This window comes from Aotus nancymaae, unplaced genomic scaffold (genome assembly GCF_030222135.1).
Source record: "Aotus nancymaae isolate 86718 unplaced genomic scaffold, 86718_ANA_hifiasm-v0.15.2.pri h1tg000041l, whole genome shotgun sequence".
Taxonomy (NCBI): Eukaryota; Metazoa; Chordata; class Mammalia; order Primates; family Aotidae; genus Aotus; species Aotus nancymaae.
The window spans coordinates 20531312-20544216 of NW_026988455.1; the positions used below are offsets into that span (position 1 = coordinate 20531312).

At 38.1% G+C, this 12905-nt stretch overlaps 2 protein-coding genes across 6 annotated transcripts in view; one reads left to right on the forward strand and one right to left on the reverse strand.

The window, feature by feature from the left end:
• The window catches only part of CENPP (centromere protein P), a 282767-nt gene that overhangs the window by 189027 nt on the left and 80835 nt on the right, over window positions 1–12905 (forward strand). The window lies entirely within an intron of this gene.
• The window catches only part of ECM2 (extracellular matrix protein 2), a 42811-nt gene that overhangs the window by 20087 nt on the left and 9819 nt on the right, over window positions 1–12905 (reverse strand). For 2 of the 4 annotated variants that reach the window (XM_064361568.1, XM_064361566.1), the window contains exons 2-4: window positions 8290–8607; window positions 3747–3935; window positions 708–1280 (exon numbers count right to left, since the gene is read on the reverse strand). In XM_064361568.1, coding sequence (XP_064217638.1) covers window positions 708–1280; window positions 3747–3935; window positions 8290–8581 — 1054 coding nt within the window. In that variant the 5' untranslated portion in view covers window positions 8582–8607. Of the gene's footprint in view, window positions 1–707; window positions 1281–3746; window positions 3936–8289; window positions 8608–9957; window positions 10083–12905 lie in introns of all 4 variants that reach the window. The other 2 variants (XM_064361567.1, XM_021674251.2) reach the window with 2 other exon arrangements.

Genomic DNA, 12905 nt, shown 5'->3' on the forward strand with positions numbered 1-12905 from the left:
GCCTTAAAGCTGACTTTTAACAGACATCAGTAGAAAATAATCATTTGATTTGGAGTTTGCTTTATACCTAACTGCTATTCTGCAGTAAACAGCTATCTCTTTGTTTATTTATCTATTTGAAGATTATGAAATTACTCTATTCAGGATCAATTTTTAGGATGAAATTAAAATACAATCCTCATAGAGCAATGAGAATATGATAATTGTTCAGCATTTTTTTTTTAAGAGACAGGGTCTTGCTATGTTGCCTACACTGGTCTCAAACTACTGGGCTGAAGCAATTCCCCCACCTCAGCCTCCTGAGTAGCTGGGACTACAGATGTATACCACTGCACCTGGCAAAGAGTCATTTACTTTTTTTTTTTTTTGAGATGGAGTCTTGCTCTATTGTCCAGACTGGAGTACAGTGGCACAATCTCAGCTCACTGCAAGCTCCACCTCCTGGGTTCAAACGATTCTCCTGCCTCAGCCTCCCAAGTAGCTGAGATTACAGGCATGCGTCACCATTCCCAGCTAGTTTTTGTATTTTTCTTTGAGATAGGGTTTCACCATGTTGCCCAGGCTGGTCTCGAACCCCTGACCTCAGGTGATCCTGCCACCTTGGCCTCTCAAAATGCTGGGATTACAGGCATGAGCCACCGCACCCGGCTGCTAAGAGTCATTTACTTTTAAAATGCAAAATAAAAGCAGAAGTTAACATCTCTTACCAGTAAGCTCCAGACTTTTTATCTGTGGTGCTGTCATCGGTGGTATCTGAGTGAGCATGGCATTGATGCAGCTGATGGTCCTATAGGACAGAGAGCACCCGCTTGGCAGGCGCAGTGTGCCTCTGGGAGGAGCAGGAAGTGGGGATCGAGAAGGCGTTCGGAACATATCTCCTCTTACGGGGTCCTCCTTGTCCTCCTCGTCTTCCTCACCCTCCTCACTCTCCTCCACCTCCTCTTCCTCCTCTTCCCTTCCTTGGTGTTGTTGCTGGTGTGCCAGCCTGCTCTCCTCTTCAGGCCTCTGCTTTCTGTCTCCTCCTCTGCTGTCCCCCTCACTATGAAGTTGCCCCTGGTTTCTAGATCCAGGGGTCTGTCTCTTTTGCTCTCTATCTTCTTCTTTCATTTCTTCATCCTCCTCAGATTGAAGTGCTTCTTTTCTTAATATTTGGTCCATTCCCACCTGAGGAGGTGGCAGTTGCTTATGAAGTAAATTGGTAGATTCTCTTTGTTCTGAAGAATCACCAGAAAATTCAGTTCTATCATTTAACAGTATACCACTGAGTAGAGAATAGGAGACTAATGACCAAGCAAGAAGAAGGTGGCAGAGACGAGTTGATGATATTAATAAAAGGAAAAATCATAATGAAAATGAGATTAGTAAATATTATTCCCTCCAAGTATTTGAGTGCAATTTAAAGATGAAATGCACCTTGAAATTTTTGCTTAAAAAAGTTTTAATAGTAACTTTATTTCTATTTTGTAAGATCCGTTACAGATATATTTTTCACTTGTGGGCCTTAATAGTAATTTTTATATTAAATAACTTCTTACTTATTTTTGCTAAAATATCTTGCTACCTGGTGACTAAGGAGGGAATAATATTGTGACATGAGGCAAAATGGTAAGCACTCTTATTGTGAGATTGTGTTATAATCAGATGTGATACCTTTATAATAGATACTGTTCTGTTCACTGGGGCTATTGCTAATGAATGTAAAGAATTTACAGACTGCTTACCAGACATTTAAAAAGTGAAACAGGTGTATGTTTTACTTGCTTATTGCAGTGAAACCAACTTTTGTTTATAGACTGATCATTATTTTTGTCTATGGCATCCTAACGCCATCCTCTGAAATTCAGAATTATATAGAGAAAGTTTTCCTCCTCCTCTCTCCACACTCTTTACTTAAATCATTTTTACTACCTGAGACTTACAAATGACATTTTGGACTTAAGTGATGTTGCTTTAACTTAGATATATGCACAGGAGTGCTGTTTATCCTTCCATGATGGTAGGAGTAGAATAGATGATAGTAGAAAGTTAATCTACATTTATATTTAGTTGTTATATCTTCAGCAGAAAGTGGGGAAGACATGTCAAAGACTAGATTCAGATTCACTCTCTGAGTAAACAGTTCTAGGAAGAACTGAGTTCACAGTGCATACATTTTCTTTTCTTTTTTTTCCCCCCACCCGAGACAGAGTCTTGCTCTGTTGCCCAGGCTGGATTGCAGTGGCATGATCTCGGCTCACTGCCACCTCCACCTCCCAGGTTCAAGTGATTCTCCTGCCTCAGCCTCCCGAGTAGCTAGGATTACAGGCACCCACCACCACATCTGGCTAATTTTTGTATTTTTAGCAGAGACCGCATTTCACCATGTTGACCAGGCTGGTGTCAAAACACCTGACCTTGTGATCCTCCCACTTTGATGTCCCAGAGTGCCGGGATTACAGGCCTGAGCTACTGAGCCCAGCCAGAGCACATACATTTTCTTCCATCAGGATTTATAAATGTACTTAATCGTCTGCCTACTTTTATTTACTACTATGTATAAACTACTCCCAAAAAGAACTTGGGAAATATAATTATTTGGAGAAATTACTTGAGATATCAATTCAGTATATATTATAAAGTTTGTGAGTTATTTTTTCACATCTCTAGCAAAACATGCAGAAGGAGAATAGGAAAAAGTTAGTAAAAGGAAACTAATGCTACCATATTGAAACATTTAAAATCCTTCCTGTATATCCAAGTTTATTTTCCAAAATAACTACATTTCGAGAATACTCCAAGTCTTTTGAAAAAATGTCTGAGAATTTGTGACTCTTACTTTGTAAACCCTGTGTTTATTTTACTCCAAGGAATCTTTTTTAAACACTAGTGAAATATTTGGTAATATTAAGCAAAACACAATTTCTAAACAGTCAAAAGTTTTTCCTGGCAGGAGACTTTTGTAGACACCTACCCTGTGATTATCTATGTATATGGAAGCAATCTACTTCGGTTATAGACAAGAGAAAATGTCCCTATCCCTTCCCATCCAATTATTTAACAAGTATTTATTTGCTTATTTTCATAAGGTGTTGATTAGGCTTTTCTTGGAGGAGACTAGGCCTCCCTCCAAAGGGTCTTCCATTCAGTCAGGTATGAGCCTCATTGGAGAAGGGGTCTGTGGGCAGCCAGCAAAACCCATGCTGTGATCTCCTGCACACAGAAGTGCCACATCAGAAAATCATGCTTCAGGCCACACTTCTGCATTTTCCTGGGATTATCCAAGCAGTGATGTGGGTTCCTGTGCTGCCTTCTAATGGTTGGGTATAGCCAGAGGGTTGGGGCTTTGTTCTCTCTAGATGCAAATCACTCTTCCTTTGTTTAACCTGACTTCAAGGTGATATAGCCCTGTTGCATTGGATTAAGTGAGATAACACATACAGACCAAAGCAGAGCCCTTAACTCAATAAGAACTAGGATCTGTTAGTTGTAGAAATTCTGTTACTATATCTCTAAAGTTGAGAGTCAATGTGAAATGTAATCTCATCCAAGCTTACTGAATCTGATAGAGCAAGAACTATAAAGCCACAGTCTATTATTTGTATCCCCTACCATACACTTCCCCAGATATTTTCTATGTTAATCAGCATTTTGCCAATATTTTAAGTTCTCAAATGACTAAGGTATCATCATTTTAAAATTAGTAACAAAACAAATGGAAGTTAAAGATTAATCACACACTGATATTTTGTTTAGCTAAATCTCTGTACCAGTAGCAGAGCAGACTGGGCAGCATTCCCCTTCAGGTATAACTGTTTGGGGGCACCTCTGGGGATGGCACATGGTTTCATCACAAAGCACTCTTCCATCTGAGCAGAGGCAGGTAGTGCAGGGCTCAGGTGACCACACAGCTTTGTTGTACATGGTTATGCCCTTTACCAAACAGTGTCCCTTCTTTCCTAGAAGAAAATAAAAGCACAAATTTAAATTCCTTATGTGGTTACCAGCAAAACTGTGAATGGAAGTGAACAGAGTGTGAAATAAAACTGCTCTAATCACACAAGAGTAGAATTCTCTGTGCATCCATATATAGGGTAAAAATGTCTTATAGACATAAGAAATGCTGAAATGCTTTTCACAGGCTCAGAGCGAACTCCTCATGGTAACTTGGGGCTGAATTGTGCTTTCATTTTATATCCATCAGGATAGATTAAATTATATGACAGCAACAAACAATCCCCAAATCTCAGTTATTTTTTATTTATACTTTGTGTCTAATGTGGGTACACAGGGGCTCAGCTCATCATACTCACGCAGGATTCATCTATAAGCAGGCTGTCCTGATCACTGCAGTAATGTGAATGTGAGGTTCAAAATCACACATGAGCTGTAAAAGTGTCTAATTATACTGACCAAAGCAAATTGTATGGCTACTCCTAACTTCTCAAGCCACCTGGCAGTGGGTTCCGTTGTGTCATCAGAGAGCTGAGATAGTACTAATGATGAGCTCACAGCCCACCCTTGATATGCAAATGGGAATAGGTAAAACCAGACAGCATGCTTCTGTGATGCTTATCAATGAGACATTGTAGCTATCTCTTTTATGGCTTATTAGGCTATTGAAATATAATTCACATACTGTAATGTTCACCCTTTTAAAGTGCTTAATACTGGCTGGGTGCGGTAGTTTATGCCTGTAATCCCAGCACTTTGGGAGGCTGAGTCGGGTGGATCACTTGAGGCCAACAGTTTGAGACCAGCCTGGGCAACATGGTGAAACCCCATCTCTAAAAATACAAAAATTAGCTGAGTGTTGTGGCACATGCCTGTAGTTCCAGCTACTTGGGAAACTGAGGCATGAGAATCGCTTGAACCTGGGAGGTGGAGGTTGCAGTGAGCCACAATCATTCCACTGCACTCTGGCTTGGGTGACAGAGCAATACTGTCTCTAAATAAATAAATAAACAAATAAAGTGCACGATGCAGTGGTTTTAATACATTCGTTTCCCTAACTTACAAGATTCTAGATATGTGGATAAGTGTATCAGCTAAGCAGGCCATTAGAAAGCTGAGGAAAGTATTAGAGGGGATGTTTTCTTTTCAACCCTGGTGTCATTCCAGATAACTTTCTTCCATCTGAGCCACTGTCCCCAAGTTCCATCTCCAAATGAGCCTCTCACATTAGTCCCCTTCTTTCCCTGACCTCTAACTCAGCCCAGTTCTCATTTAGATACTTGGAATAGGCCAATCCCACCTACCCAATTCCTCCTCTGAACAAAAATACCATACGAGTTTCTTCCTGGTTATTAAAAGCACTACACCCCATAAAAATTTCCATGGCCTTTTTTTGCAGAAATGGAAAAGTTGATCCTTAAATTCATGTGGAATTATAGGGGATTCCAAATAACCAAAACAGCCTTGAGAAAAAAGAACAAAGTTGGATTGCTCTTCCAGATTTCAAAAAGCTCACTATAAAGATAGGATAATCAGCTTTTGTCAGTGTGTGATACTAGTATAAGGATAGATGTATAGACCAATGGAACATTGAAAGTCAGGCATACGTCTATGAACAATTGATTTTCAAGAAGGGTGTCAAGACAATTTGGTGGAGGAAAGAACAATCTTCAACAACTGGTGCTGGGACAACACCAGCAAGAGAATGAATCTGAATCCCTACCTTTCACCAAATACAAAAATTACCTCAAAATGGATCTAAGACCAAATATATCTTTATATTTAGACCTTCCCTCTAAATATAAGAGCTAAGACTATAAAACTCTTTGAAAAATCCATAGGGGCAGCAAATCTTTATGACCTCCCATTTGGCAGTGGATTCTTAGATATGACACCTAAAGAAAAAGATAAAACAGACTTCATCAAAATTAAAAATTTTGTGCATCAAAGGATGTTGTTAAGAAGGTTGAAGGACAGTGTACACAATGAGAGAGAATATGTGAAGTCATATATCCAATAAGGGCCTGATATCCAGAATATACATAAAGAACTCTTAGAACTCACCTATGGAAAGACAATGCAATTAAAAAATGGGCAAAACTTGCCCAATACAATAGCTCTCGCCTGTAATCTTAGCACTTTGGGAAGTCAAGGAGGGAAGATTTCTTGAGGCCAGGGATTTGAGACCAACTTGGACAACATAATGGGACCCTGTCTCTACAAAAAAGTTAAAAAGTTAGCCAAATGTGGTGGTGCATTCCTGTAGTCCCAGCTACTTGGGAGGCTGAGGCAGAGGGTAACAGAAGCTAAGACTTGCGGTGAGTTCAAGACTGCAGTGAGCTATGATTATACCACTGTACTCCAGCCTGAACAGCAGAGCAAGACCCCATCTCTTGAAACAAATAGGAATAGAGCTTGAATAGCTACTTCTCCAAGGAGGATATATAGATAGACAACATGCACATAAAAAGGTGCTTAACATCATTAGTTGTTAGGGAAATGCAAATCAAAAGCACAAAGAGATACCACTTTATACAAAGAACGGTTATAATTAAAAATAAATAATTGTTGGCAGGAATGTAGAGAAACTAGAATCCTCTTCCATTGCTGGTGGAAATATAATAGTGTAGCCACTTTGGAAAACATTTGACAGTTAATTAATAAATTAAATATAGAATTACGAATGGCCCAGCAGTTCCACTCCTAAGTATATACCCAAAAGAACTGAAAATAGGTGTTGAAATAAAACTTATACTAATGTTCATAGCTGTGCTATTCATGATACCCAAAAGGTGGAAGCAGCCCAAATGTTCATCAACTGATAAACAATATGGATAAACAAATATGGTATAGCCATACAATGGAATATTATTCAGCCACGAAAAGCAATGAAGTTCTGATACAGTGATACAGGCTAATCATGGGTGAACTTTAAAAACGTTATACGAAGTAAAGAAGTCAGATACACAAGGACACACATTATATGATTCCATTTACATGAAATTTCCAGAGCAGATTCATAGACACAGACAGAATAGATTGGTGGTTGCCAAGTCCTATGAGTAGGGAGGAATGAGGAATTTAGTTACAGAGTTTCCTTTTGGTGGGATGAAAATGTTCAGAAACAAGATAGTGGTGATGGTTGTACAATACTGTGAATGTACTAAATGCTATTGAATTGCACACTTTAAAATGGGTGAAAGAGAATTTTGTGTTATGTGTGGTGATACAATCAAAAAGTACTGTAAAATCACTGGAAAACATTTTTGGACAATTTGGAAATGTTTAATATATATCTTCTTCACCTTTATGCATACCACCCTTTAGTTCATATAAAAACATTTTTTAAACAAGTTTGAGATCACATTATGAATACTTCTTTCTTGGTCTTTTTATTTTCCATTATTATAGCTTAGCTGTCTTTCCACTTAACTAAAAAAAATTGATCTCATCATTCTTTAGCAGTTATGGGTGCACTATTATTACAAGTTTTTAAAGTTGATTCTCTTCCTTTCTTTTCCTAATCACATTGTAAGTGTGGCCTAAATTGCTTATTTTCAGGATAATTGTATATTATTTCTGTTAACTTCATGGAAATAATCATGAAGTAGCACTTAGCTGTATTGAGACAATATATGAAATAACAGCCACAGAAAATTACATGGTTATATTTTCTGGTATTTTTAAAAAGTTTTATTTAACGGTAACATGTCTATAATTATTTTTTTTCTTCCAAATTTGGGAAAATGTGAACCATTTAATACTAGTTTTTAAAAATGCTAGTTGAAATCTTTAGCAGAATTTTTAGTCTTTTCAATCTTTAAAAAGTCAGTGGTTTAACCTATATAAAATGAATTCAGTGGCTTTAATTATATTTGTGGTTGAAAAATTTTGGTTGAAAATGTGTAATAGCTGTATGTTCACAGAATCATCTGAATAATTTATTTCTGTATTCTAGATTATCTAGTGTCATAAATGGAAAGGCAGTTTATAAGTGTTTATGTATATTATTTGTGTTAGCAATACAACTATTCAAAATACATGCATAGTAAACATACTGGAAATAAATAAACCAAAATGATAACTATGATTTTGTAAATATAGTGGTAGAATAAGTAATTTTTGTCTAATAATTTTGTATCACAAATATGTTCCTTAAATTACTTTTTAAATTATTTAAAATTATTAAAAAATGTATGTTTGTAGAAACATAAACCGAAGGGTAATATAATAACCTGGATTTTTCTTTGGAAAATTATCTTCATGGAGATGTTCTTTCTCTCTCTCCTGCTCTCTTTCTCTTTCTGCACACCATCTCTCACCCTCCTCCCTCCTCTGTCTCTCATACGGTTCTCTTACCTGGTAACACATTATAACTTGATTCTACTCCAGGAAAACTTGAAAAGGATTCAAACTTTTCCTCCATGCTATAATCAAAGTTAACAATAGGAAATCTTGCTACGGGTGTAAGAATTGTTGTTTGTGGAATTCCAAGCTGTCTGTTTGATCTGTGCTTGGGTGAGGTTGAGCTTTTCCTCAACCTTCTGTGATATATCTTCCTCCTTTGCTTCCTAGGAATTTCTTCATTTTGTCCAAATTCAGTTTGAAAAATTATAAGCAGAAAAAAACAAAACAAAACTGCAAACTTCATGTTTGTCTTTTTTCACCGGCCAATTTCTAGAATGAAACAATATTTCAAAGTTAGTGGTGACTGAATTTTTACCTCTGAAAATTGGCTTATATATTCGCTTGTATGCCTTAGCAGGCAAGTCTTTCAGAAATTACACTTATGATATATGGGCTATATGCTATGGTATTACTGCCATATCATAATTTGGAATTCTTCTATCAAAATCAAAAACTTTTTTTTTTTATAAAATAGAGATGGGTCTCACTCCATCGCCCAGGCTGGAGTGTAATGGTTTCAGTTATGACTCACTGCAACCTCAAACTCCTGGGCTCATGCAGTCCTCCTGCCATTGGCCTCCCAAAGTGCTGGGATTACAGCATGAGTCACCACACCTGGCCAGACCTTTTTTGTATCTTATCTTTATCTTTAGACCAGGAATTAGAAAACTTTCTCTATAAAGGGCCAGATAGTAAATATTTAAGGTGTCATAGGCTTCACATCCTCTGTCATAACTATTCAGCTCTGTCATTGTAGCATGAAAGCAGCCATAGACAATATGTAAACAAATGAGCATGGCTGTGTTCCAGGGAAACTCCCACTACCAGTAAAGGTGGTGGATCAGACATGGCCCCCTCTCTGGGCCCTACTGTTCTGCAGGTTTTCAAAGATTACTTGGGAGATTGCTCTCCACCTGTTTGCTAAGACATTCTGTGACTGAAGTAATCCGCAACCCATTTTCCCAGCCGTTCTATTTTGTGCTTTTATTCTCTAGCTTTATAATTGTCTAGGGGGAAAGGCATGATTGTAGCATATAAAAATAACAGTCAACTGGCATCAATTATAAGGAGGTAAGAGTCAGAAAAGTAACCCTTTAATTAGCTGGTCTCAGAGGCAGTACAGGGCCTTGCACATGATAAAGCTGAAAAACATTTAAGTAATGAATATTTAGGCACTCTTGGTACAGTAGTAGCATTATGGTCAGACAGACTTGTGCAATCCCTTTGAAATCTGGTAGTCAGGGACAAGAGAAGCCTCCACCAAGGTGCTGCAGCACCTGTTGTCAAAAGATTCACTCAGCTAATCTTTCTTGGCCTTAAGTTAGTCCTACAAAGGAAGGTTGGCAGTTTTGACTGCCTCTCAGAATTCTACAGCTGAGAAAAACAAACATACACACACACACACACACACACACACACACACACACACACACACACACACACACACACACCCTACCCCTACCTACACCCCTTGCAGCTTTCCTCCAGCTCTCTCCTCAGGTCCGTTCACTGTCAGTGTTCCCTGAGATGAAGAGCCCTCTTTACACAGCCAACATGGAGGAGAAACCAAAACCCCAGGAATCCTAAGAATGCAAATCACAACAGATTTGCTGCTGTTACCTTTTTAATGTGAATTTAAAGTATGTGGTGATTCTAGAAGGTTAAAGTAACTAGCTTGCTCAATGATGAAATTTATTTCAGTTCTTATAGGCCTGCCTTGGTCTCCTTCTCCAACCAAAACAAATCTGTGAAGGGAAGGAATGGTAAAACATTCAAGGTGATGTTACATACAGAGAGTAATACCCTAAGCTGCAAAGGAGAAGCATTGAAGGATTAAGGGATAACAAGTGGCCATAGACTGACTGCTGACCCAGTCATCTTGTTGGAACCTTAGAAAATACCTGAGAAGCTAGGCACTGTGCCTCACACCTGTAATCCCAGCACTATGGGAGGCTGAAAGCAAGGTGGGAGGATTGCTTCAGGCCGGGACTTTAAGCACAGAGTGAGGAACGTAGCAAGACCTTGTCTCAACAAAAAAATAAAAAATTAGCTGGGCATGGTGGTGCATGCCTGTAGTCTTAGCTACTCAGGAGGCTGAGGCAGGAGCCTCACTTGAACCTAGAAGTTCAAGGTTGTAGTTAGCTATAATTGCAGCCTGGTTAACACAGCAAGACTGTTTCAAAACAAAAAACAAAATCTGAGAGACCCTGCAAGCATTTGACTCAATCTTTCTGTCTGACCATTTAACCAAAGAAAGTACAATCATGTGTCACATAATGACTTTTTGTCAGTGACAGATTGCATAATACCATGATGGTCCCATAAGATTATAATGGAGCTGACAAACTCTTATTGCCTAGAGATGTCATAACATCATAGCATAACGCATTACTTATGTGTTTGTGGTAATGCTGGTGAAACAAACCTACTGCACTGCCAGTCGTATAAAAGTACAGCACATACAATTATATATAGTACATAATACTTCAATAAACAACTATGTTGCTGGTTTATGTATTTACTGTACTATACTTTTTATCATTATTTTAGAGTATACCCCTACCTATTAAAAAAAAATAGCTAACAGCTGGGCATGGTGGCGCGTGCCTGTAATCCCAGCTACTCAGGAGGCTGAGGCAGGAGAATTGCCTGAACCCAGGAGGCGGAGGTTGCGGTGAGCCGAGATCATGCCATTGCACTCCAGCCTGGGTAACGAGCGAAACTCCGTCTCAAAAAAAAAAAAAAAAAAATAGCTAACTATACAGCAGCCTGAGGTGGGTCCTTGAGGAGGTATTTCAGAAGAAGGCATTGTTATCATGAGCATTATTTCCCATGAAGACCTTCTAGTGGGACAAGATGTGGAGGTGGAAGACAGTGATATTGATGATCCTGACCCAGTGTAGGCCTAGGCTAATGCATGTTTGTCTCAGTTTTTCACAAAAATGTTTGAAAAGTTAAAAAATACAAATAGAAAAAAAGCTTATAGAATTAGGCTATAAAGAAAGAAAATATTTTTGTACCACTGTACAATGTATTTGTGTTTTAAGCCAAGTGTTACTAAGAAGGAAATTTTTGAAATTCTTGAAACACTTGAAAATGAAAACATAGCACACCAAAACCTATAGGATACAGCAAAAGCAGTATTAAGAGAGAAGTTTGTAGCAATAAACACCTACATTAACAAGTAGAAAAACTTCATGTAAACAACTTAATAATGCACCTTAAAGAACTAGAAAAGCAAGAGCAAACCAAACCCAAAATTAGTGGAAAAAATGAAACAGTAAAGATCAGAGCAGAAATTAAAAAAAAAAAAAAAAACTACAGAAAAGATGAATGAAATGAAAAGTTGGTTTTTTGAAAAGATTTAAAACATCAAGAAGACTTTAGACAAAGAAAAAAAAGGAATGTTATTACAAAAGAGTCAAAGATTTTTTTAAAAAAAATAAAAAGTACATAAAGTTGAATTAAAATAAACTAAGGCTAATTCATTATTGAAGAAATAAAAAAATACTTTTTTATAAATCTAGTGTGGTCTTACTACACTACACACACACTAGTGTACAGTGTTTATAAAATGTATAGTAATGTGTAGTAATGTCCTAGGCTTTCACACTCATTCACTGTCTCACTCAGAGCAACTTCCGGTCCTACAAGCTCCATTCATGGTAAGTACCCTATACAGTATACCATCTTTTTATTCTTTTAGACCATATTCTTACCATACCTTTCCTATATTTACGTATGTTTATTTTTTTATTTATTTAGAGACAAGTCTGGCTCTGTCACCCAGGCTGGAGTGCAGTGGAGTCATCTCAGTTTACTGCAACCTCTGCCCCCTGGGCTCAAGCCAGCTTCGCACCTCTGCCTCCCAAGTAGCTGGGACTACAGGTGCATGTCACCATGCCCAGCTAATTTTTATATTTTTTGTAGAGACAAGATCTCACTATGTTGCCCAGGCTAGTCTCAAACTCCTGAGATCAAGTGATTCACCCACCATAGCCTTCCATAGGATTACAGGCATGAGCCCCCACACCTGGCTTTAGATATGTTTAGATACACAAATACCATTGTTTTCCAGTTGCCTATAATTTTCAGTACAGTCACATGCTGTACAGGTTTGTAGCCTAGGAGCAATAGGCTCTACCATATAGCCTAGGTGTATATAAGTTGTCCCATCTAGGTTTGTGTAAGTACACTTTATAATGTACGACAAAATCATCTAACATCACATTTCTCAGAATGCATCCCTCTTGCTAAGTGACATATGACTGAATATGTTGACATCCAGATGCTACTATTTTAGAAGTCTGCTTCACAACATAAGACAGGCTGTGGGAAATTCTAACGGTATCTAAAATGAAAACCATGAGCGTGAGCTCAGGGTAATGCATGCCTTCCTCAAGCCACCGTGTCTGTCTGTTGCCCAAATGTTTAGGAAATGCAGGGTGATGAGTGCTATGTCTTGGCAGATATTGTGATTATTTCTTAGTAGAAACCTATATCAGTAGTAGCAAACATATGGTTGCCACCCTGGGTTCTTGGCCTAGGTACAAATGTCACTAACTGAC